The sequence below is a fragment of the Balaenoptera acutorostrata genome, chromosome 13 (assembly GCF_949987535.1).
Source record: "Balaenoptera acutorostrata chromosome 13, mBalAcu1.1, whole genome shotgun sequence".
Lineage (NCBI taxonomy): Eukaryota > Metazoa > Chordata > Mammalia > Artiodactyla > Balaenopteridae > Balaenoptera > Balaenoptera acutorostrata.
Genome location: NC_080076.1, coordinates 84,088,692 through 84,111,877, shown reverse-complemented (window position 1 = coordinate 84,111,877; position 23,186 = coordinate 84,088,692). Strand labels below are relative to the sequence as shown.

At 51.4% G+C, this 23,186-nt stretch overlaps 1 protein-coding gene across 1 annotated transcript in view; it reads left to right on the top strand.

The window, feature by feature from the left end:
* CUX2 (cut like homeobox 2) overlaps nt 1-23,186 on the top strand; it is a 267,243-nt gene that overhangs the window by 234,610 nt on the left and 9,447 nt on the right. The window contains exons 9-18 of the mRNA XM_057526567.1: nt 1,406-1,454; nt 5,427-5,531; nt 9,307-9,498; nt 9,593-9,651; nt 10,117-10,165; nt 10,247-10,346; nt 11,494-12,168; nt 12,927-13,028; nt 17,792-18,591; nt 19,780-19,939. Of these exons, the coding sequence (XP_057382550.1) occupies nt 1,406-1,454; nt 5,427-5,531; nt 9,307-9,498; nt 9,593-9,651; nt 10,117-10,165; nt 10,247-10,346; nt 11,494-12,168; nt 12,927-13,028; nt 17,792-18,591; nt 19,780-19,939 (2,291 nt within the window). The remainder of the gene's footprint in view (nt 1-1,405; nt 1,455-5,426; nt 5,532-9,306; nt 9,499-9,592; nt 9,652-10,116; nt 10,166-10,246; nt 10,347-11,493; nt 12,169-12,926; nt 13,029-17,791; nt 18,592-19,779; nt 19,940-23,186) is intronic.

Genomic DNA, 23,186 nt, shown 5'->3' with positions numbered 1-23,186 from the left:
TGACCCTCCCAGACATGCCTCCTCCCTCTGACCCTCCCAGACATGCCTCCTCCCTCTGACCTTCCCAGACATGCCTCCTCCCTCTGACCCTCCCAGACATGCCTCCTCCCTCTCACTCTCTAGACATGCCTCCTCTTTCTGATATTCTCCCTCTGATTCTGCCTGAGACACCCATTTAATTAAGTACTCTCTGCTCCACACCCGCATGGGCACACAGCTGTTCAGCAGTTATTTGTGGTGCCATCCGGGTAGCACAGACTATAAAGGACATTCCGGGTTTCCAGCTAAGCAGACCGCTAGTCATGGCCTCTGCCTTGCCCCAGCCTCCAGGGGCTGTCCCCACTCCCCAGCTTCACAGTCCAACCCTCAGGGCCAAGTGTCATTCACTTAAATTACTCTGGACTCAACATTTCTTCAGGCTTTAAGATATCACTTAATCCACAAACACTTATTTAGCACCTACTGTTTACCCAGTGCTATGCTGGGTCCCTGGAGGAAACACCAGAACATGGGCCTGTCCTCAGTCAAGGAGAGGAGACAGACACTAGCTGATGTACAGGAATAAAGTCTTTCATTCACAGACACTATTGAGCACTTACTGTATGCCTGACACTGTTGTGACCACATGGTAAATGCTAAGAAGGGAAAAACCAGGAGCAGCAAGAGAGAATAACATGGAGGGGTGGGTCCTGTTATCCAGGGTGGTCAGGGAGGACTTCCCCAAGGAGATGACCTTCAGAATGAGATCTCAAAGATGGGAAGATGGCCACATGAAGAATGCTTGGAAAGGTGCTCTGGGCAGTGGGAACAAGCTTATGCAAAGAAGGCCTTGAACTGGAACATGCGTGTAGCACGTGTGGCTTTTAGTCGCCAAACGCTCCCCGCAGGCCCCTTGTGGCCCCACCCCTTGCTAGGCAGAGGGGCAGCCGAGGTGGATGAGGCCTGTCCTGATCCTTTAGGCGCTGGCAACCCAGGGGGGTGGGGAGGCAGCAAAATAAATGAGGCTAGTTGAGGGAGGCCTCCTAGGAGAACACTTTGCAGCTGGGTTTAAAGCTCAGGCCCTGTTCTCTTGAGGAAGGCGTCCAGGTGGAAGGCATAGCAGAGGCAAAGGCTGGGAGGTGTAGCTCTGTGGCACCTTCGGCGAGTGGACCCCTGGGGGAGATGCGAGGCCAGGCTGCCTGGAAGGGGTGCAGTGCTGAGGCCCCGTTTTCATTTTCCCCCAGCCTGGATTCTTTCCCCACCCCCCCCAGCTTGGTTTCTCTCCAGTAGGAAGGATGGAAGGCAACCTTCTCGAGGCCTCCATTGCGAGACCCTTGGGTTGGCAGGGGCTGGGGGCTTTCAGCAATGGCGGGGGCCCTGGTGGCTGCCAGAATCCCTTCCTCAGGGCCTCGTCTTTCTGTCTCAGGGCAGATGAAGTCGGCCTGATCATGACCAACCTGGAGAAAGCTAATCAGGTGAGGAGACGTGTGCTGGGGGCTCATTCTCCCCGGGGCGGGGGTCTCGGGCCAGGCGGAGAGGAGGGAGCTGAGCTCAATCAATATTAATTGAACTACATGCCATGCTGAGTGCTGGGGCTGGGAGCTGTCTGGGACCCAGCCCCTGAGTTCCCAGAGGAAGGAGGGCGGGGTACAGACAGAACACTCAGAAATAGGGTGATGCAGGCAGCAACGGTTGGGGAAGGGGCACCAGACCCAGACTCAGGGGTCAGGGAAGACATCCCACAGGAAGGGTCATGGAGCTGAGACCTGACAAGTAACTTGAGACTGTAGAGGGATGGATTCCAGGCACGGGACAGCCCTGGTAAAGGCCAGGAAGCAGCCTGCAGAGCATGACAAGTGCCCTTCCCCGTGGGAGGAAGGCAGAGCAGTGACCAGAGATCCCAGGCCCATCCCCAGGCTAAGCTGGAACATGGGTTTCTCTCAACCAGACCGAGTGAGGAGCTATGTTCCGTAGAGCCGGGGGCGGTGACGAGGGACAAGCCCGGGGCTGCTTCTCTCCCTCCATCCCCACCTGAGGTCTCCACCAGCCTCCTCACTCGATCACCAGGCAGGCACTGTGTGGACCCCAGCCTTCCCCGGGGGCCCCATATCCTAGTCCCAGCCTGGGTCCTTGTAAGTCCTTCAGCCTCTCTGAGTCTCAGTTTTCACATTTATAAACGGGGTTCCCGCGTCCTGCCTTCCTCTGGCTTCAGATGTGTTGCTATCTGTGGGACAAAGTTGGGCAGGACTTTGAAATGAGGTAAGATGTGGCCATAAGGGTCCGGTCTGGAGTCCTGCGGGCCTACTGCATCTCTCCCCGGTCCCCTGCAACACCAGCAGCCAGGGGCATGGCCAGGAGGGGTCAGCAGTGTGACAGGGCAAGTGGTCATTTCCCTGGTCACCACCGTTGAGGGAGGCCTCCTAGGAGGACACTCTGCAGCTGGGTTCTAAAGCCCAGGCGCTGTTCTCTTGAGGAATGGCATTCCAGGCAGAGGGCACAGCAGAGGCGAAGGCCCGGATGCATGGCTGTGCCAGCCTAAGGACAGGGTGCCCCCTCCTGCAGAGGAAGGTTGGAAAAGAATAACGTTTTTTAGGTTAATTTTTTGAATAGGTAATCCATTTACTTAGTTCAAAACTGAAAAAGGTACATTAGGGCATAGCCGGGAAACTCCATCTCCCCTCCCTGAACTTGCCCCCAGTTCCCCTCTCCCTAGCAACCTCTGTTACGGTGTCTGGGGTCTCCTCCCAGAGATCCCTTCACAAGCCCATGAATATCTACTTTTACCCCTTTCTAAAACAAAAATGAGGGACTTCCCTGGCAGTCCAGTGGTTAAGACTCCACGCTTCCAATGCAGGGGGCCCAGGTTCAATCCCTGGTTGGGGAACTAAGATCCCACATGCAGTGTGACCAAAAATAAATAAATAAAAGAAAGAAATCATCACAGCCTTGGTATGCATATCCTTAAGAGAATAATTAGCATCTTTAAAAAAAATAATAGTTATTAATACTATGTACACCCTCCTGAACCTTACTTTTTCTGTGTATGTGTCTTAGAGCTTGTTCCATATCTGTATATAAAGCAGTTCCTTCTGTTTCACAGCTGCGTCGTATTGCACTACATGGACGCACCATCATCTAACCCAGGGGAAGGCAAACTTTCTATAAAGGACCAGAGAGTAAATATTGTTGGCCTTGCAAGTCGCTGTCACAACTATTCAACTTTGCAGTGGTAGAGTGAAGCATAGACAATACGGAAACGAATGGGCATGGCTGTGTGCCAGTAAAACTTTATTTACATAAACAGGCAGCAGGTTGCAGTTTGCCAACCTCTGGTCTAACTCATACCCTATTGATGAATGTTTATGGTATTTCCAGTATTTTACCATCATCCTCCATACTGCAGTGAATAACCTTCTACAGATATCATTTCATACATACCCAAGCCACTGTATAGGGCAGATTCCTAGAAGGGGAACCGTTGGGTGAAAGAGCTGTGCGTTTATAATTTGGCAGATGTGACCAAACTGCCTTCCATGGGGTTGTGCCAGTTCACACTCCCTCCAGCAAGGTCTGAGAGGCCCGTTTCCCAATAGCCTCACCAGCACGGTGTGTCGTCAAACTTTTGGATCTCTGCCAATCAAATAGGCTTAAGAAGAGCGATCTTAGAGTAGTTTGAATAGGAAGCATTTTTAATAATGTTTATTTTTTCCTGAGTATAAAACTAAAACCTGCTCATTGTAGAGTATTGAGAAAAAAGTAAATGTCATCATATTAGTCTTTAATATCTGTATCTATTAATACTATCCTAAATGTGAACAAGAGGATTCTGGAGCAGAGCAGATCATTATTACTTGTATAGTAAAAACCATGCCAGTTTTCCCCAGTTCTTCCCCTGGGGTGACAAGACAAGAACCAGATATCCTCCTACATGCACCAGAGTTTGTGCTGTAGGCAAGGAACCACCCAAATATGAATCTGGGTGGTTGTATAGTAGAGGGACCTTCTGAGAAAGGGAGAGAAATCTACTCCCAAGTATCATGATGAACAGAAGGGCCAGGATCCTGGGTTTCTAGCATTTGGAATATAAATACTTCTCTCCAGGGGAAGATAAGACTAGTAGCTTTAAACCCAGCTTTACAACCCAGGGGGTGTCTCCACGGTCTGGGTCTCATCCCCCCTTGAAATGTCAACAGACATCTCCCAGGAGGTGAATCTTTCTGGAGTTCTCACTAGCTAATCAGTCATGTATTAACTCCAAGGCTTGTCTTTTAGCCCAGATCCCAAGTTTCAGTCACATTTGCTCAGAATGCCCTTTGTGGAAACATAAAAATGTTTCCTCTACAGCCCCACACGCCCAAAACCTTTCCCAAAACAAAACTGACTCCTAACTCGAACCATTGCTGGAACAAGGCAGGATACCAATAAACAAACAAATCAGTTAAAACATAAATCAATGAAATGTGCACGTGGATGTGTGTGGATCTCTGTGCGCGTATAGTGGGCACAGCATCCTGATTGCTAAGGTCAGTGTGTAAGTTAAACTTAATCGCTATGACCTGCATCACCAGCTGGGGGTCAGGATACAACTGCAACTCTTTTAATTTTCCATAGTTCAAGATCCCATACACCCTGTTGTTGTTAATAAAGTAAACCAGTTATTGACACATTTGTATGTGTCAGGCATCAAGACGAGATACCTAATGAGTTGTATTTTACCAAATCACTTACTTGCAGAACAACCCTATGAGATAGTTGCTCTTATAATCCCCATTTTACAGACAGGGAAACTGAGGCCAGGGATATGAAGTTTCTTGCCCAAGGTCATACAACCAGAAAGAGAGACAAAGTACAGATTTCTCTCCAGGCCACAAGTCTACATTGTTAACATTTGGATGCTTCCTTCCAGGCTTTTTTCTTAGAAATTTTTGAAAAGTTAAGATTCAGTTTAGTAAACTGCGGCATTCTGATTTTAGATGTATTTCAACACTCCTCTACAGTTTCATTGCCCCCATTCCACAAAAGGAAAACTAAGACTCAGAGAGGGGAAGTAACTTGCCCAGGGGCCTGCAACAGCTTGTAGCCACCTCTGCAGACAGCATATGGCACAGGAGCTGGGGACAAACTCTGGCCTTTTGACTAGCCAGGCCTGAAGTTTACTTGGCAGACAGAAGTGGCCTGGGAACGTGTGAAAACTTGCCAGTTCCATCAATACAGCATCTCCCTTCCTGCCCTAGTGAAGAGGGAATATTCTAGCTCCTCTTGGATACACACCAGGGAAACCAAGAGCCAACTCAAGGGTCCAGGACCCAGAAAAGAGGACCCAGGCCCTCAGACCTGCCTTCCCAGCTGCTGCCTGAGATGGTGCAGGGAAGCAGTGGAGGGCCAGGGTGGGATCCAGTGTGGTCCCGCTCACCTCTTAACGACACTTGCCCCATTTTCCTTCCCAGCGAGCCGAGGCTGCCCAGCGGGAGGTGGAAAGTCTTCGGGAACAGCTTGCCTCCGTCAACAGCTCCATCCGCCTGGCCTGCTGCTCTCCTCAGGGACCCAGTGGGGTAAGGATGGTGGAGGAGCCACGGGGAAGGGTTGGGAAAGGCCAGGTTTGTGGGTTTGAATATGTGGGTGACATTTTGTGGGTGGACCATGTGCATTTGTGTGAAATTGTGCCCATGAATGGGTGTGGGTCTCTGTGTGCATACTGTGGGCATAGCATTTTAATTGCCAAGGTCAGTGTGTAGTTAAACATAATCACTGTGACTTGCTTCACCAGCAGAGGGTCAAAAACAGCCACAGCTCTTTTAACTTTTCAAGCTCAAGCTTCCATATACCTTGATTCCATATACTTTGGAATTTAGTCAGGCCAAAGAGGATCATTTTAGTTGCCAGATGCCCAGCAAGAGTGGGTAGGAGGGTGTGTTTGATCAGTAGAGCAGCCGTGCAGTTTTGGTGGCTGCCACCAGGTGTTGCTGTTGACCACTGGTCTCACACTGCTTGGAAGATGTGCGGGACTGCTGCAGGGATGCCCCACTGGTTCTCAGTCCCTCCCAGACAGCAGCGGGGCTGCTTACCAAGAGCTGAGGTTGACACTCGTATCAGCCATGGGTTCCTAACACATATCAGGGTGATTCTAATGAGGTTTCCCAACCAGCCTCATGTTACAAAGAACCAATCTTTAGTCATCAACCGTGAGGTTCCTGTGTTAAGCCAGTTAGTCAGTACATCTTTCTCATTCCTCCAGGTTGGTGCCCCTTTGGGTCCTGGGGACATTTCCTGCCAAGGGATTTTAATCAGGGCCACCCCAACCTACCCTTCTGTCATGTAATAAGAGTCTTCATTGTTCCTCTTCCAGAAAGCCTGGCTTCCTTATGTAAATTGGTCCACCTTCTTTCCAGATATCAAGGAATGAAATTCATGATTGCTTACATAATAACAGTTCTGCTCCAGGGTGATTTGCAGTCTCCATTCATGAACCTGAAGTGGCCGGCATAATTTTCATTTCACCTGACACCCTGATACATAGACCTGTGTGTCTGTATCTGTCTTTCTATTTAAATATTGGAATGAGTCTCTCTGAACGTGTGTTACTGGGTATGTGTGTCTGTTTGTGACCTTTGGGCAAATAACTGTATCCTTAACCTAACTGTGCCTCAGTTTCCTCATCTGTATAAATAGGACCTGCCTTATAGGGTTATTGAGAGGATTACATGGTGCTTGGTTTATAGTCTATGCTCAGTAAATATTTAATGCAGTGTTACTATTACTAGTGTGTTTGGGGTATGTCCAGGGTGTTTTTGCCCACGTGAGCATGTGGCCTCTGAGCACATACATGTCTCTGCGTGCGATGGTGACATGTCTCCGTGATGCCTGTGCATTTCCGTGCGTGTGCTTGTCAGCATGAGTATCCCCGCAGGTACATGTGTCAGTGTGTGCTGTGTCCGGAGGTGTGTGCACCTGTGCCCGTGTCCCAGGAGGCAGTGTGTATGTATCAACGTGCCTGATGTCTGCACGACATAGAGAATGAACACAAGAAAGACTGAGAGCGAGAGCGCTTATGAGGATGCCTCAGAGAGGATTTGCCAATGGTTCTTTTTTTTTATTTTGGCTGTGTTGGGTCTTCGTTTACTGTGCGAAGGCTTTCTCTAGTTGTGGCAAGCGGGGGCCACTCTTCATCGCGGTGCGCGGGCCTCTCACTGTCACGGCCTCTCTTGTTGCGGAGCACAGGCTCCAGACGCGCAGGCTCAGTAGTTGTGGCGCACGGGCCTAGTTGCTCCGCAGCATGTGGGATCTTCCGAGACCAGGGCTCGAACCCGTGTCCCCTGCATTGGCAGGCAGATTCTCAACCACTGCGCCACCAGGGAAGCCCTGCCAATGGTTCTTAATTAACCCCCATGGAAGCCAGCAAATGCCTGTGCTAATCAGCCACGAGGAACTTTGCTGGTTTGGGGGGTGAGCTTTTCTGAGCACAACAGTGGTGCTCGATGCTAATTAATTTAATGTGTTAATGGCATCCGCTTCCTGCTTTAATTGGCATTTACCTCCACAGAAGAATAGCTGGGGTTGGTAGTGGTCAGTTGTTTTTTGTTTTTTGTTTTTTCTTTGTAATGCTGCTTAGATTCATTCGTAACTGAGCTCAAGGGCAGCCTGACTTCAGGTCCCCTCAAAGAGAAACCTCTTCATCTTCAACCAGGACAAAGGGGCCATTTCCTAAAACCTGGAGAAGTTGTGGGGCTTGGGGCTGGTGGCAAACTAGGATGAGGAAGGAATCACCCTAACGTGGCTCGTGGCTGCAAGGTCTCAGGTCTAATCCTGTGGGTCTGTTGCTGCCTGGAGTGGGACCTGGGCCTGATTTAGAAACCCAAACCTTTGCTGTTCTCTCAGCCAGGAACACCCTATAACTACCACTTCCTCACCCAACTGACTAGTTCTTTTTCGTTCCTTTTTTTCTTTTTTTTTTAAATATTTATTTATTTTGTTTTTGGCTGTGTCAGGTCTTAGTTGCGGCATGCGGGATCTCTCGTTGCAGCGTGCAGGCGTTGCTCTTTGTTCTCTCTAGTTGTGGCACGCGGGCTCCAGGGCGCATGGGCTCTGTAGTTGCGGCACGCGGGCTCTTTTTGTTCCTTTTTAACAAATGTGTTATTGAAGTATAACATCCACAAGGGAAAATGTGCATATCATAAGTGTACAACATTTGGAATTTTTCAAAGTGAACACAGCCCATAACCAGCATCCAGATCAACAATAAAACATTCTAGGGACTTCCCTGGTGACGCAGTGGTTAAGAATCCGCCTGCCAATGCAGGGAACACGGGTTCGAGCCCTGGTCCGGGAAGATCCCACATGCTGCAGAGCAACTAAACCTGTGCACCACAACTACTGAGCCTGTGCTCCAGAGCCCGTGAGCCATAACTACCGAGCCCATGTGCCACAACTACTGAAGCCCATGCACCTAGAGCCCATGCTCCACAACAAGAGAAGCCACCGCAATGAGAAGCCCGTGCACCGCAACGAAGAGTAGCCCCCTGCTGCCACAACTACAGAAAGCCCGCGCGCAGCAATGAAGACCCAACGCAGCCGAAAATAAATAAATAAATTAATTAATTAATTAATTTTTAAAAAAAAAACAATAAAACATTCTAGCGCCCGGAAGCCTCCCTCGTGACCCCATCCAGGTGCCACTCCCCCTGACTTCTAACAGCACAGATGGGTTTTGCCTGTTTTGATATCTGATCTTAATAGAATCACACATACACTTTGGTGTCTGGCTTCTTTGGCTCTATGATATATCCGGGAGAGTCGTCATGCTGTGTTGCAAGTAAATGTAGATTATTCGTTTTTGTTGCTGTCTAGTATTCTGTTGTGTGAGTATTCCACAGTCTGTCCACTTTCTGGTGGGTAGGCATCTGGGGGGTTTCCGGTTTGGAGCTATTACAGAGAGCGCTGCTGTGAACGTTCACATCCTGTGTCTTGGTACACAAGTGCCCTCATTTCTCCTGCATATATGCCACCAGGACTTAGGGCACCGAATTTTCACCTTTAGCAGAGGCTGCCAAGCAGTTTTCCAAATCACTAACTTGTTCTTGAACTTCACCACAGTTTAGACATACCTTCCTCCAAAACACTTTCTCTGACCACTCCTTCTCCCTCCTTATTTCTTTTCAAGAAGAGGGAAAGACATCCAGGCAGGTGGGACCAGCCTGAGCAAAGGCTCGGAAGTGGGAAGGGGAAAGCCACAGGCCTGTAAGAGGGGCTGAGTCACCCCGGGGAGCACAGCAGCCCTGCAGCCCCCTGCCCCACACCTCCCGGCCCCTCCAAGCCCCTGTTTGTGCCCAGGATAAGGTGAACTTCGCTCTGTGCTCGGGCCCTCGGCTTGAGGCTGCCCTGGCCTCCAAGGATCGGGAGATCCTGCGGCTGCTGAAGGATGTGCAGCACCTCCAGAACTCTCTGCAGGAGCTGGAGGAGACCTCCGCCAACCAGATTGCAGACCTGGAGCGGCAGCTCACGGCCAAGTCTGAGGCCATCGAAGTAGGTCTTGGGGAGGAGGTGGGCAGATGGGAGGTGGGCGGGGAGTCCCCAGGCAGAAGGATGTGGACCAGCCTCACCATCTTTGTTCTTCTAGAAGCTGGAAGAGAAGCTCCAGGCACAGTCTGACTATGAAGAAATTAAAACAGAGCTGAGGTACTGTGTGGGGCGGGGTCCATAGACTGCCCCCCCAAGCCCTCTTCCCTGACTGGGGGCTGCCTGAGAAGATAGCAAGGGGCCCTCGGCAAAGTTCACCATCTTCCTCCCTCCCACCAGACCCCACTTTGTGGTACCCTTGTCAACTCTCCACTGGCACCTTGGGTGTCATGCCCGGACCTTTGTCATCAAGAGCTGCCTGTGGGAAAACATAGCCTTGCTGGGGCTGTAACTGGGCAGGGGGATGATGCTTTAATCAGATGAGCTCAAGCCACACTCCTCCAGGTGATAGCAGACCAGTTCACAAGCCCACTATTTAAGTCCTGTTGTCCAGTGGGTCCCATGTTACATGGGGTCCTGGGGTGTGGGGTGGTTGCTGTCATCAGGGAAGGTAGCAGGTCGTAGTGCCTCTCCCCCGGCCTGGGGAACTGGCCGGCCTCACACTCTCTCCACTTTCTCTGGCAGCATCCTCAAAGCCATGAAGCTGGCCGCCAACACCTGCAGCCTCCCCCAGGTGAGTGTCCCCACAGGGCAGGCTGCCCCTGAGAGCCTTGCACCAGCCATGCCCTCTCAGCCCTGCTTCTTGTCTCCTCAGGGCATGGCCAAGCCCGAAGACTCCCTGCTCATGGCAAAGGAGGCATTCTTCCCTGCACAGAAATTCCTTCTGGAAAAGCCTGGTCTTTTGGCCAGCCCTGGTAGGGGAGGAGGGGTGCTCTTGGGGCTGAGGGGCCGGGATGGGAGCTGCCCGTGGGTCTCTGGCCTCCTCCATGCCCTCAGACCACTGCCTTCCACACGGGCCGGAGGATGCTGGATAAAAGGCGGGCATGTTGATTGAGCGCCTCCTGGGTGCCAGGGGCTGAGCTGGGCGCCATCCACAGCTAAGCCAGCAGGCCGCTGTCCCACAGGGTGCCGCCCACACCCACGCCCACACTCAGGGACACACAGCTCACTCAGGCCCTCCTGAGGTCCCCCGAAGGGCTCGCTCATGCCCTAGCCTTCGAGAGCAGCAGGAAGAGGTCACAGGGGACAAGGAGGGCATTCACACCACACCCCCTACAGCAGACCACTGGGAATGGCCTGCAGACACACCTGTCTCCCCCAGATCGCCCCTTCTTCCCACACAGTGGCTTCGTGACCTTTCAGCCATGTGGCCCCAGCTGAGACTTTCTGTGTGCTGCCTCCATTTCCTCTTCTGTGAAATGGGGGCGGTAATGGGCCCTGTGCGGTGGAGTAAGTTAGCAGCGTGGGAAATACAAACGTACAGACAAGGGGTGCAGGGCAAGCACCCAGGAAGTGGGCTGTCCTGCTCTGGGATGGGGGTTAATCCTCCCAGGGCGAGGTGCTGGGCCCATAACGAGTGCTCAGTTAATGTGCTTGACGGTGGGAGGGGGGCTCCCCAGAGCTGGCATTTGGCCCAAGCCTTGAAGGCTGGGGATCAGAGAAGGGGGCAGGGAGTGTGCGTGGCAGAAACAGCCAGTGTTGGCGCCTCGCGCTGCCGGACGCCTATAGCACTCGTCCTCGCTCCCTCCTGCCCTGTGCCCCCTTCCTCTCCCTCCAAATTTCTGTCTCTTTGTATGTGTCTCTCTGTCTCTCACTGTTTCTCTGTCTCCCTCTTTCTATCTCTTTGTCCTGTCGCTTTCTGTCTTTCACTCTCTCTGTCTGTCTCTGTCTCTCTGTCTCTGCCTGCCTCTGTCTCTCCCATGTTATTTCTGTTTTCCTATCTCTGTGTCTCTCTGTTATTTCTCTCCCTGTCTCTGTCTCTGTCTCTCCCCATCACTGTCTACCTCTCTGTCTTTCTCTGTCTCTCCTCGCTTCCTCTGTCTGTCTGCCTTGGTGTTCTAGAGGAAGACCCTTCCGAGGATGATGCCATCAAGGATTGTCTGGGCACGGAGCAGTCCTACCCATCCCCTCCACAGCTCCCACCACCACCAGGGCCCGAAGACCCCCTGTCCCCCAGCCCAGGGCAGCCCTTGCTGGGCCCTGGCCTAGGCCCTGATGGCCCTCGGACTTTCTCGCTGTCCCCCTTCCCCAGCCTGGCTTCAGGGGAGAGACTGGCAGGGGACACGCTGCTGTCCAAGCACATGATGCCCCCGGCCACCTTCAAGGGGGAGGCGGGAGGCCTGCTGGTGTTCCCCCCGGCCTTCTATGGCGCCAAGCCGCCCCCGGCCCCTGCCACCCCGGCCCCTGGCCCTGAGCCGCCCGGGGGCCCTGAGCCAGCGGAGGGCAGTGGCGGCGGCGTGGCCACAGCGGGGGCCGGGACAGAGGAGGAGCAGCTGGACACGGCGGAGATCGCATTCCAGGTGAAGGAGCAGCTGCTCAAACACAACATCGGGCAGCGGGTGTTTGGCCACTACGTGTTGGGCCTGTCCCAGGGCTCGGTCAGCGAGATCCTGGCCCGGCCCAAGCCCTGGCGCAAGCTCACGGTGAAGGGCAAGGAGCCCTTCATCAAGATGAAGCAGTTCCTGTCGGACGAGCAGAATGTGCTGGCTCTGAGGACCATCCAGGTGCGGCAGCGAGGTGAGTGCCGGCCGAGGGCCCATCTGCGGCGCACAGGCTCAGACCTGGTCTCCGCGACCCAGCCCAGGGCATGGGGCTGGCTGGGGTCTGAGAGCACAGCTCGGGGTTCAGAGCCTTGGGTCTGCCACCTCACAGCCGTGTGACTCGGGGCAAGTGAGTCTGCCTTTCTGTGCCTCAGTTTCCCCCTCTGGCCACTGTGGTGCCGTTCGGGCTGATAATGGTGGGAAAAGTCTGGGCCCCAGGGGCTGCCTTGGCAGATACCTGCTAAGCACCTCCAAGCCTCAGTTTACCCATCCGTAAGACAGCCTGGGTGACTGCCAACCTTGCCAGACTCAGTTTTTAGGGTAATCCATGGGAAGGGCCCAAGTTTTGACCTCACAAACACCTGAGTTTGTGTCCAGTTCTGCCATTCATCTACTGAGTGACCTCAGGCAATCCACTTCAGCTGCTCTGTGCCTCAGTTTCCCCATCTGTCAGCCTCATGGAGGGGGTAAATGAGCATAAAGCATGTAGTAACTCCTTGAGAACTGTTAGCTTTGATGGTGGCTGCCGTCAGTGGGTTTTGTTGTTGTTATTATTTCAAGCTAGAATCACTTGTAGGTCCACAGTTTGTCACACAGACTAGCGAAGTGGTGGTCCTGCCACACACACACGGTCTGGCCCTCAGAGGAGGGCACCAGCCTGTCACCCTGCCCAGCTCCAGGGACTGACCCCCAACATGCAGGTCCCCACAGCAGATGCCTCCTTTCCTCCCCCAGGCAGTATCACCCCGAGAATCCGCACACCGGAGACCGGCTCTGATGACGCCATCAAGAGCATCCTGGAGCAGGCCAAGAAGGAGATCGAGTCGCAGAAGGGGGGTGAGTGTGACCACAGCAGGTGAGGCCCGAGGCCTCCAGGGCCTGCTCTGAGCAGGAGGCAAGGCCTTTTCCCCCTTCGTCCACCCCAGAGGGGATTCCAAGCAGGTCAGAACCTCTTTGCCTCTTTCCAAACCTGCAGCCAAGTGAGGTCTAGGCCTGGAAAGTGCCAGATCCTATCCGGTATGGAGCTACAAGCCACGTGTGGTTATATCCATTTAAATTAACTAAAATTAAGTGAAGTTAAAACCTCAGTTCTTCAGCCACAGTAGCCACATCGCACAGGTGACGAGTGGCGGCCACGTTGGGCAGCACGCCTCCGGAACGTTGCCCTCACTGCGGAGTTCTGTTGGCAGTCCTGGTCTGGGTTGTCCAGATGTCCTCAACTTGCAGGAGGCACGGTGACCGGTATTCACACAGGAGCTTGTCCAGCACAGGGGCCTGAGCCTCACCCCCTGACCACCGGTCTCACCTTCCTTCTTGCACCTTACTTTCTAGTTCCCAGTGGGACACTGTTCCCCTGGCTTCCTCCCACCTCTCAAACCATGCCTCCTACGCTTCCTCAGTGGGTGCCACACTCAGAACTCAGTGGTTAAAAACAGCATAAATTTATCGTCCTACAGTTCTGAAAGTCGGAAGTCCAAAGTCAGCTTCACTGGGCTACAGCTGCGTTCTTTCTGGAGGCTCTAGGGGAAAATCTGTTTCCTTGCCTTTTTCAGCTTCTAGAGGGTGCCCAGATTCTTTGCCTCCAGGCCTCTTCCTTCACCTTAGCAACGTAGCATCTTTAGTCTCTGTCTCTGTCTCTCTCTCATCTTTCTGCCTCCCTCTTACAAGCACCATTGTGATTATGTGGGGTCCACCTGGATAATCCAGGATAATCTCCTCATCTCAAAATTCTTAACTCTAATCACATCTGCAAACTCCCTTTTGCCATGTGTGGTAACATGTTCACAGGTCCCAGGGATTGGGACATGGATATCTTTGGGGGACCATTATTTAGCCTATCACAGTGCACTTTCTTCATCAACCCCTCAAACGTGGGGTTCCCCCAGAGCTCCACCCCAGGCCCTCTGACTTTCTTACTCTTCCTAGATGAGTTAATCCACTCCTGGAAATTCCAACAACCCTAACCCTAATGCTAACCCTAACCCTAACCCTTACCCCATCCAGGGGTCACTTAACTTCTGAGTGCTTCTTTCAAGCTTGTCCATCCCCACCCCAACTGCCACCAGCCTAATGAGCCACCATCATCACTTGCTGGGACTATTGCAGTAGCCTATTTACTGGTCTTGCCAATGATGTTCTAGGCCATGCTCTGGCTCATTCTCCACCCAGAGGCCAGAGGGATCTTTCTAGAGGATACAGATGGTCATATCACTATTCGAAATCCTTCCATGGCTCCCCACTACCCTCAGATAAAATCCCAATTCTTCAACAAGGCCTACAGGCCCTATTATAGTCTTCAGACTCCTCCTGACCCCTCCGTGCCTCTCACATGAACTGTTTATAGTCATGCTTATCCTCATTCCTGTTCCCTGTGCCCCTAATGCCATCCTCACCCCAGCCACCTTTCATCTGGCCAACTCCTGCTTATACTTTATAGCTCAACTCAGAAGTCATCTCCAGGAAGCCCCTCATCCCCATCCAGGTGGATTAGATACCACCCCTCCTTGGATCCCCCATAATGACCTGTATTGTTTGGTACAATGGAGCCAGAGTGACCTGGCTGCAAATTTTGTCTCTGCTATTTATTAACTGTGTGACCATGGGCAAATTGCTTAGCCTCTCTGTGCCTTCATTTTCTCATCTTTAAAATGGGCACAGTATTTGTACTCCCTTCTTAAGGTTGTGTGAGGATCAAATGAGATCAGGCCTGGCAAGCACTCAACTGGGGTCTAGTATGTAGAAGGTGCCCCTGAAAAATTATCTGTCCTCGTTACATTATCATCATTATGTCTCCATTGTTGCATTTATTCATGTTACAAATGACTCTGCTGATGTGGCTGTCCCTCCCACCAGTCTGGGGGATTCTTGCAGCCAGGGACCTAGTCACATCCCTGCACCCAGCATGATGTAGTACAACGCAGTGTAGACCACAGCTGACTTAGCACTGGATGCTGGCTTCAGCACTCCCACTCCATTTTACATTGTCTGCTGCCCCATGGTGGCGACTCGGAGCAAGTGTCCCGATTCCCAAGCCTCTGATTGCTGCTGGAAGCCAAGAGTTTCCCAAGATGCCTCCCCTTCCCGGTCCCTGGAAAGGGTAGAGAGGGGCTTACCCTGCTGGGAGCCTACACTGCTCCACCCATATAGTCTGCTGAGCCCTTACTGTGTACACCAGGGGTCCCCAACCCCCGGGATGTGGACCGGTACCAGCCCGCGGCCTGTTAGGAACCGGGCCGCACAGCAGGAGGTGAGCAGCGTGTGAGCGAGCGAAGCTTCATCTGCCGCTCCCCATGGCTCCCCATCACTCGCCTGAACCATCCCCCTGCCGGTCCATGGAAAAACTGTCTTCCATGAAACCGGTCCCAAACATTTATTAAGTGCCTACTGTGTGCTAGATAGGGCTTACACATACAGATGAGACACAATATTGGGTTGAAAAGAATCATGAGAAACAGTTTAATCTAACTCTTCCACTGAACAGGAAAACTGAAGCCAAAGAGGAGGAGACACACTCACAGTTATTCAGAGACCAAAGGAGAACCCAGGTCTCCTGACTCCCTGAACAGTGCTCTCCCACTGGGGGGTCAGAAACAAGGCAGCAAAGAAATTAAAAAGGCAACATCATAGAGGGAAACCTTTGCATAGTTGGGGGTTTCCTGTGAAGGGTCTGTGAAGAGTTCAACAAGAGGAAGAGTGCCAGGTTATCCCCCCGTGCCCCTGACAAGAGTGAAGGCTAAGCAGAGAGCAATTAGCAGTCCTCTGGGAAGGAAATGAATGTGGTTGACACTAACTTGGGAGCTCTACTTTTGGGGATCAAAGGAAATGTCCAGAATGGGGGCAGAAATTTATATACAAGCTATCTCTTTATCGTTGTTTCCAACAGTGACAAACTAGAAACAATCTAAGTGTCTAGCAGTGGGGGATCAGGTAAGTAAAGCACAGGGTATTTCCTCAGTGGTATATGCAGCCATTAAAGATGGAAGAACTTATAATCATAGGAAAAAATACTCATGTTGACACCAAGTGAGGGCAAACCAGGCCACACTCCCACATATCAAGTGTGACCATCCCATGAATGTTGTTAGAAAACAGATTGGAAGGAAAAACATGAGAAAATTTCATGTGGTTGCCTCTGGGGGAAAGATTAGAGGGGATTTTTATTTTCATCTTAACTTTCTGTGCATTCTTAGCTGTCCACAATAGGCATGTATTTTTTTTAAATAAATTTATTTATTTTATTTATTTATTTTTGGCTGCGTTGGGTCTTCATTGCTGTGTGTGGGCTTTCTCTAGTTGTGGCGAGCGGGGGCTACTCTTCATTGTGGTGTGCGGGCTTCTCATTGCGGTGGCTTCTCTTGTTGCGGAGCTTGGGCTCTAGGCATGGGGGCCTCAGTAGTTGTGGCTCGCAGGCTCTAGAGCGCAGGCTCAGTAGTTGTGGCACATGGGCTTAGTTGCTCCGTGGCATGTGGGATCTTCCCAGACCAGGGCTCGAACCCGTGTCCCCTGCATTGGCAGGCGGATTCTTAACTACTGCGCCAGCCAGAGAAGCCCCTACTTTTTTTTTAATTGAGGTAAAATTCATATAACATAAAATTAACCATTTTAAAGTGAACAATTCATTGGTGTTTAGTATATTTACAATGTTGTGCAACCACTGCTTCTATCTAGTTCCAAAACATCTTCATCACCCCAAAAAGGAAACACTGTACCTATTAGCAGTCACTCCCTACTCTCCACCTCCCTTAAGCCCCAGGGAACCACCAGTCTACTTTCTGTGTCTATGAATCTACCTATTCTGGATATTTCATAGGAATGGAAACCATGCAATATGTGGCCTTTTGTGTCTGACTTCTTTCACTTAGCATGATGTTTTCAAGATTATTCCATATGGTAGCATGTATCAGTGCTTCATTCCTTTTTATGGCTGAATAATATTCCATTGCTCTATTGCTTTTTAATTGGAAATTAAAATTGGGGCTGTGAGGATCCACTAGGGTATAGACTGCACAACCAGATAATGGAGGAAGGGCTGTGTTGATCTGGGTTGGTCCAGGGGTGGGGAGACCTCAGCATGGGAAAGGCCACTAAGAGGGCAGAGGGAAACACTGTTTTGGTGTTCCTTTTTGTTTACCACTCTTAAAAAAAAAAAAGATTTTTCACTAATACATTGCTTATTTCACAGCTCAGTTAGAAAGCAGGTTATACTGTGTGTCCTCTTCTGGGACTTGCTTTTATCTGCATAGATGGATCACAGCATATGCAAAAGACAAGTCTTTCTTTAATGTTATATTATCCCCATGAGCACTTTCTCCACATGTGCTAAAATCTCATTGTCCACCTGATTTTTTTTTTCTCTAAGTTTTTTTCTTTTTTCTTTTTTTTAAGATCTTTATTGGAGTATAATTTGTCCACCTGATTTTTAATGGCTGCCTAATATTGTCATAGGGATGGACCCTAATTTACTTAACCAATCCCCAGCTGTTGGACAAAGAGGTTGCCTCCAACATTTTGCTGGTATAAATACTGTGCTGTGAACATCTTTGCCCTTCAATCCATGCCCTGCCCATGGGCCTCCAGCCACCCTGTCATCTTTCCCACAGGTGAGCCCAAGAACTCGACAGCCCCACTGAGCATCACCAATGGCACAGCCCCCGCCAGCACCTCAGAAGATGCCATCAAGAACATTCTGGAACAAGCGCGCCGCGAGATGCAAGCGCAGCAGCAGGCCCTGCTGGAGATGGAGGCAGGCCCCCGCGGCCGCTCGGTGCCTTCCTCGCCCCCAGAGCGGCCCTCGCTGGCCGCTGTGAGCCAGAACGGGGCCCCGACCCACGTCAAGCAGGAGGAGAGTGGTGTCGGCGGCGGTGGTGTCAGCAGTGGGGGGACCAGCAGCAGTGCCACACAGACATCCCTCACGGTCCTGTCCCCGGCCGCCTTTGTGCAGAGCATCATCCGGAAGGTCAAGTCAGAGATCGGCGATGCCGGCTACTTCGACCACCACTGGGCCTCGGACCGCGGCCTCCTCAGCCGCCCCTACGCCTCCGTCTCGCCCTCACTCTCCTCCTCCTCCTCCAGCTACTCCGGCCAGCCCAACGGGCGGGCCTGGCCCCGTGGGGACGAGGCCCCCACGGCCCCCGAGGAAGAAGCGGCCGGGAGCGAGGACGAGCCCCCCAGGGTGGGTGAGCTCAAGGTCGAGGGGGGCGGCCCCGAGGGGGGCAGCGGCGGGCGACTGGCCTACTACCCGGCCTACGTGCCCCGCACACTGAAGCCCACCGTGCCGCCCCTGACCCCCGAGCAATACGAGCTCTACATGTACCGTGAGGTGGACACCCTGGAGCTGACGCGCCAGGTCAAGGAGAAGCTGGCCAAGAATGGAATCTGCCAGAGGATCTTCGGGGAGAAGGTGAAGATGGCGGGGCCCACCCTCAGAGGCTCCAGGGCCTGGAGCGCGGGACCTGGGGAGGGAGGACCCCCATCCCATGTCCACGGTCTGGAAAGAATGCGTGTGTGAGTGTGTGTGTGTGCGTGGGCAAGAACTGGGCAGAAGCAGGATTCAGACCCAGGTCTGTGTGAACCCAAAAGCCCTTTGTCCTGTTTCCAGCTGTCCCTGGGCACTGGAGGAAGGGGAGCCAAGGGCAAGGCGGTTGTTAAAGCTGTGAAACCCGTCCATCTGGTTAGGAAATAGCCACCTACCCCACCCTGCTCGGGTACCCTCCATCCCTCCCATGGTCCATCCACTAAAGGGTTAAGGCTCAGCCTAGCTTGCGGGGGGTGGGGTGGTCTCCTGATTGGTTGGTACCAGTTGTTAAGTAGTTTTATTTCTTTTTAAAATGTAGATTTATTTTTTAATTAATTAATTAATTAATTTGGTTGTGCCGGGTCTTAGTTGCAGCAGGCGTGCTCCTTAGTTGCGGCTCACCGGCTCCTTAGTTGCAGCATGCGAACTCTTAGTTGCGGCATGCATGTGGGATCTAGTTCCCTGACCAGGGATCGAACCCAGGCACCCTGCATTGGGAGCATGGAGTCTTAACCACTGTGCCGCCAGGGAAGTCCGTGTTAAGTAGTTTTAAACACCACCTCTGGCCATAGCAGAAGAGCAGGCAAAGGGTCATAAGCTCAGAGGAAGGAGAAATGACCTGAATGGGAGACACAGGAAGGCTTCCTGGAGGAGGGGGCACTTAAGGGGTCTTAGAGTCCAAGCAGGATTTTTTTGATGTGGACCATTTTTAAAGTCTTTATTGAATTTGTTACAATATTGCTTCTGTTTTATGTTTTGGTTTTTTGGCCGCGCGGCACATGGGATCTTAGTTCTCCAACCAGGGATCTGCATTGGGAGGCGAAGCCTTAACCACTGGACTGCCAGGGAAGTCCTGAGGCAGGATTTTTAGATGGAGGGAAATCAGGAAGGGCACTGCAGGTGGGGGTTACAGCACAGGCACACAGCAGGCACCTGGGGAGTGAAGAACACATGAAGGCAGCCCTGGCCTCTCAGAACAGGAGTGAACAGTGGGCCTTAGGGTTTTTGGGGAGAGTGGTGGAGGGGATGGCCAGGGACCTGCTGACCTACCCTTCCTGCCCTGCCTATCCCCAGGTGCTGGGTCTGTCACAGGGCAGTGTGAGTGACATGCTGTCCCGGCCGAAGCCGTGGAGCAAGCTGACGCAGAAGGGGCGGGAGCCCTTCATCCGCATGCAGCTGTGGCTCTCGGACCAGCTCGGCCAGGCCGTCAGCCAGCAGCCCAGCGCCTCCCAGGGTGAGTGTAGACAGGGCCCCAGAAGTGCCAAGAGCCCTCACTCTTCCAGTCTGTGCAGTGGCTTCACTGCCCGGGTCTGCCCCCCTCCGCGTCCCCACAGCCCCAGCGCCACTGCTGCTGCCCTGAAAGAGTGCAGATTGCTCCTAGTTGGTGTCCCTGCTCCCCTTTCATCCTTCCTTCAGCCAGACAGGCACTGGTTTTAAACCTCTAGGTGGCGCCCGGGTGCGTGGAGCAAGTGGAAAAAATACTTTGCATGGGGAGCCCCACCTTCCTTCCCATCCTGTCAGGAGTCTGCTGATTGATCTCTTTCTCCCAGCAATCCAGCATGCAGCCTCAGAATCATTCTTAGCACAGGACCTTGGGCAGCTGTTATCCATCCATTAATGATGCACAGGCAGGGTGGAGTCTGAACTTTTCCTGGGTGAGGAAACTGAGGCTCAGAGAGTTGCCCAAAGTTACAGAACCTGAGAGTAGAGGGATTGGGGCCCTGAGGTGGGGACTCCAAGGAGCTCAAGCTCCCTCCCCAGTGACAATCAGTGGGCAGATCCATCAAGGCCCTGGTGAGATGCCTACCCAGGCCATGAGGGGGATGGCTGCCAGAACAGGACATCTGACCTGCCTGCTGAGACCAGAGAAAGGCAGAGACAAAGAGAGGCCAGACTCCGAGTCCGAGGACCTCAGCTCAGTCAGTTTGTCCATCTCTAAAGTGGGGATTGGTCAATAGGACAAAAACCATATCTCAGGTTCACAGAAATGAACCAGATCAATGGGTATCAACAGGAATAGTACCTGAAACATAATGTCAGGGAACAAAATCTTACCTCCCAGTGATGGTGTTTGTTTTAGAAGTTAATGCCCACAGACAAGAAATGAAAGAAGGTGCCACCACCCACCTGCCTGCGAGGAGGGGCTGCTCTGGGCAGGGAGGGGCCAGGAAGAGACGCGGAGGGGACCGGAGGGCTCTGGCTGTCTCTGTTCCTTTTTTTCTTTAAAACAAACAGGGAAATTTGAAGCAAATAGGGCAGTGTTAACATCTATTAAGGTGATAGGCCCAGGGAAGGGAGGGAGGACTTTTCTGTACATTTCTGTAGCTTTGAAATATTTTATAATATTTTATAATTGAGGACTAATACAACTGTTATAATGACGGCGGTCACTTGTCACACACAGTGCTAACCACTTACAGTGTTTTCTTCTTTAATCCTTGTGTTAATCTTGACCAGAGGGACTATTTGTCCTTCAGTTTTACAAAAGAAGAAATCGAGGGTCTGAATAGCACAGTGACTTGCCCAAGGTCACTGGCCAGTTAGTGGCAGAGCCAGGATTAGAAGGCAAGACTGGAAGCTGTTAGACTCCCCTGCCTCCCAGGGTTTCCACCTCAGAGCCCACACTGGTGAAAGGTCCCAAATCCTTTTTTTTTTTTTTACCATTTTAGCCATTTTTTTAAGTGTACGATTCAGTGGCATTTAGTACATTCACAGTGTTGTGCAACCATCACCTCTGTACAATTCTAGGACATTTTTATCACCCCAGAAGGAAATCCCATACCCATTAGCAGTCACTTCCACTTCCTCCTCCCCCACAGCCCCTGGCAACCACCAAGCCTGCATTCTGACTCTATGGATTTACCTGTTCTGGACATTTCATATCAATGGAATCAAGATAATATCTGGTCTTTTGTGTCTGGCTTCTTTTGCTTGGCATGATGTTTTGAAGATTCTTCTATGCTATAGCTTGTGTCAGAATTTCATTCCCCTTTATGGCTAAATAATATCCCATTGGAGGGGTAAGCCACTTTTTGGCTACTGTGAATAATGTTGCTATGAACATTCATGAACATGTCTTTGATCACCCGTTTTCAATTCCTTTGGCTATATATCTAGGAATGGAATTGCTGGGTCACATGGTAATTCTATGTTTAACTTATTGAGGAATTTCCAAACTGTTTTCCCTAGCAATTGCAGCATTTTACATTCCAGCAGCAAGCCAACACTTGCTATTTTTCCATTTTTTACTGGAGCCATCCTAGTGAGTATGAAGTGGTATCTCATAATTTTTATTGGTATTTCCCCAATGTCTAATTGTTTTGGTTTTGTTTTTTTTTTTTTTCTTTGTAATGGAAGGATTTGAGGTACGGATAGAGTTAGGCAAAGACAATCAAGAATAGTGTTCTTGGCATAAGAAACAGCAAAAGTAAAGGCTGGGAGGCAGAATCATACACAGTTTGGGAAGGGAGGTAAGTGCAGATGAGGGTGGACATCTTGTCCCCTGCTTACCCACAGATCAGGACACCAGGACCCCAGGTTTGTGGAAACAGAGATTTGAGTGGTCCTGACTGAAATGTATTCACTCAAAAGCACCTCCTGCCTCCCCAGGCTCTAAGACTAACGTATGTTCTCTGCCTTCCAGGGGCTGGTATTTAGTGGATGAGAAGACCATGTCGGGCATAAGCATACCTGAGCTCAAGTCCTGGTTTTGCCAGTAGCCACTCTGTGACCTTAGACATATTGCCTGACCTCTCTGGGCCTTAGTTGCCTCATCTGTAAAAGGAGATACCATCATACCTACCTCCTAGGGGTGTTATGAATGTGATTTGACATCATGGGTGTAAAACACATAGCACTATGCTAGGCATTAAGTGCTCAGTAAAAGGAAGCTTCATGAATTACTGGCGTCATCATCACCGTTGTTGTTGTATCTAGTAAGGAAGAGATCTGGCACAAGCAAGAAATTATAGTGAAGTGTGACAATGTGCAGTCAAGGTGCTCTTAGACCCCAAAGGTGTATACCTCAGCGAAGGGGCATTTGGGACTGGGTCTTCAAGGATACATAGGAGTTCAAGGTTAGGGGGAAGGCTTTCAGAGTGGGAAGACCAGCCTAAACAAAGGCACAGGGGTTTAGAAGAGCCTAGGAGGTTTGTGGGGAGAGGGGTAACTGAGGGGACTGTGAATTGTTCCAGGTCTGTGAGGTGGGCAGGGACAAGAGAGTCCAGAGCCTTAAACACCAGGACAAGGAGGTACACGTTTCTTGTGCAAGGGGCAGTGGGGAGCCATTGAAGGTTCTGAAGCATGAGAGTGGTCTGATCAGAGTGATCTACTTGTTGCCCACAGGGAAGGAAGAACCCATCTACAGCAGAGAGAGGCTCAGGATGTCCTTTCTAGAATCAAAGCCACTGCAGGATGGTTATGGGGCTCCCTTTACTTCCTACTTATCATACATTTTTATGTTTATCTTAACAAATTTCCAT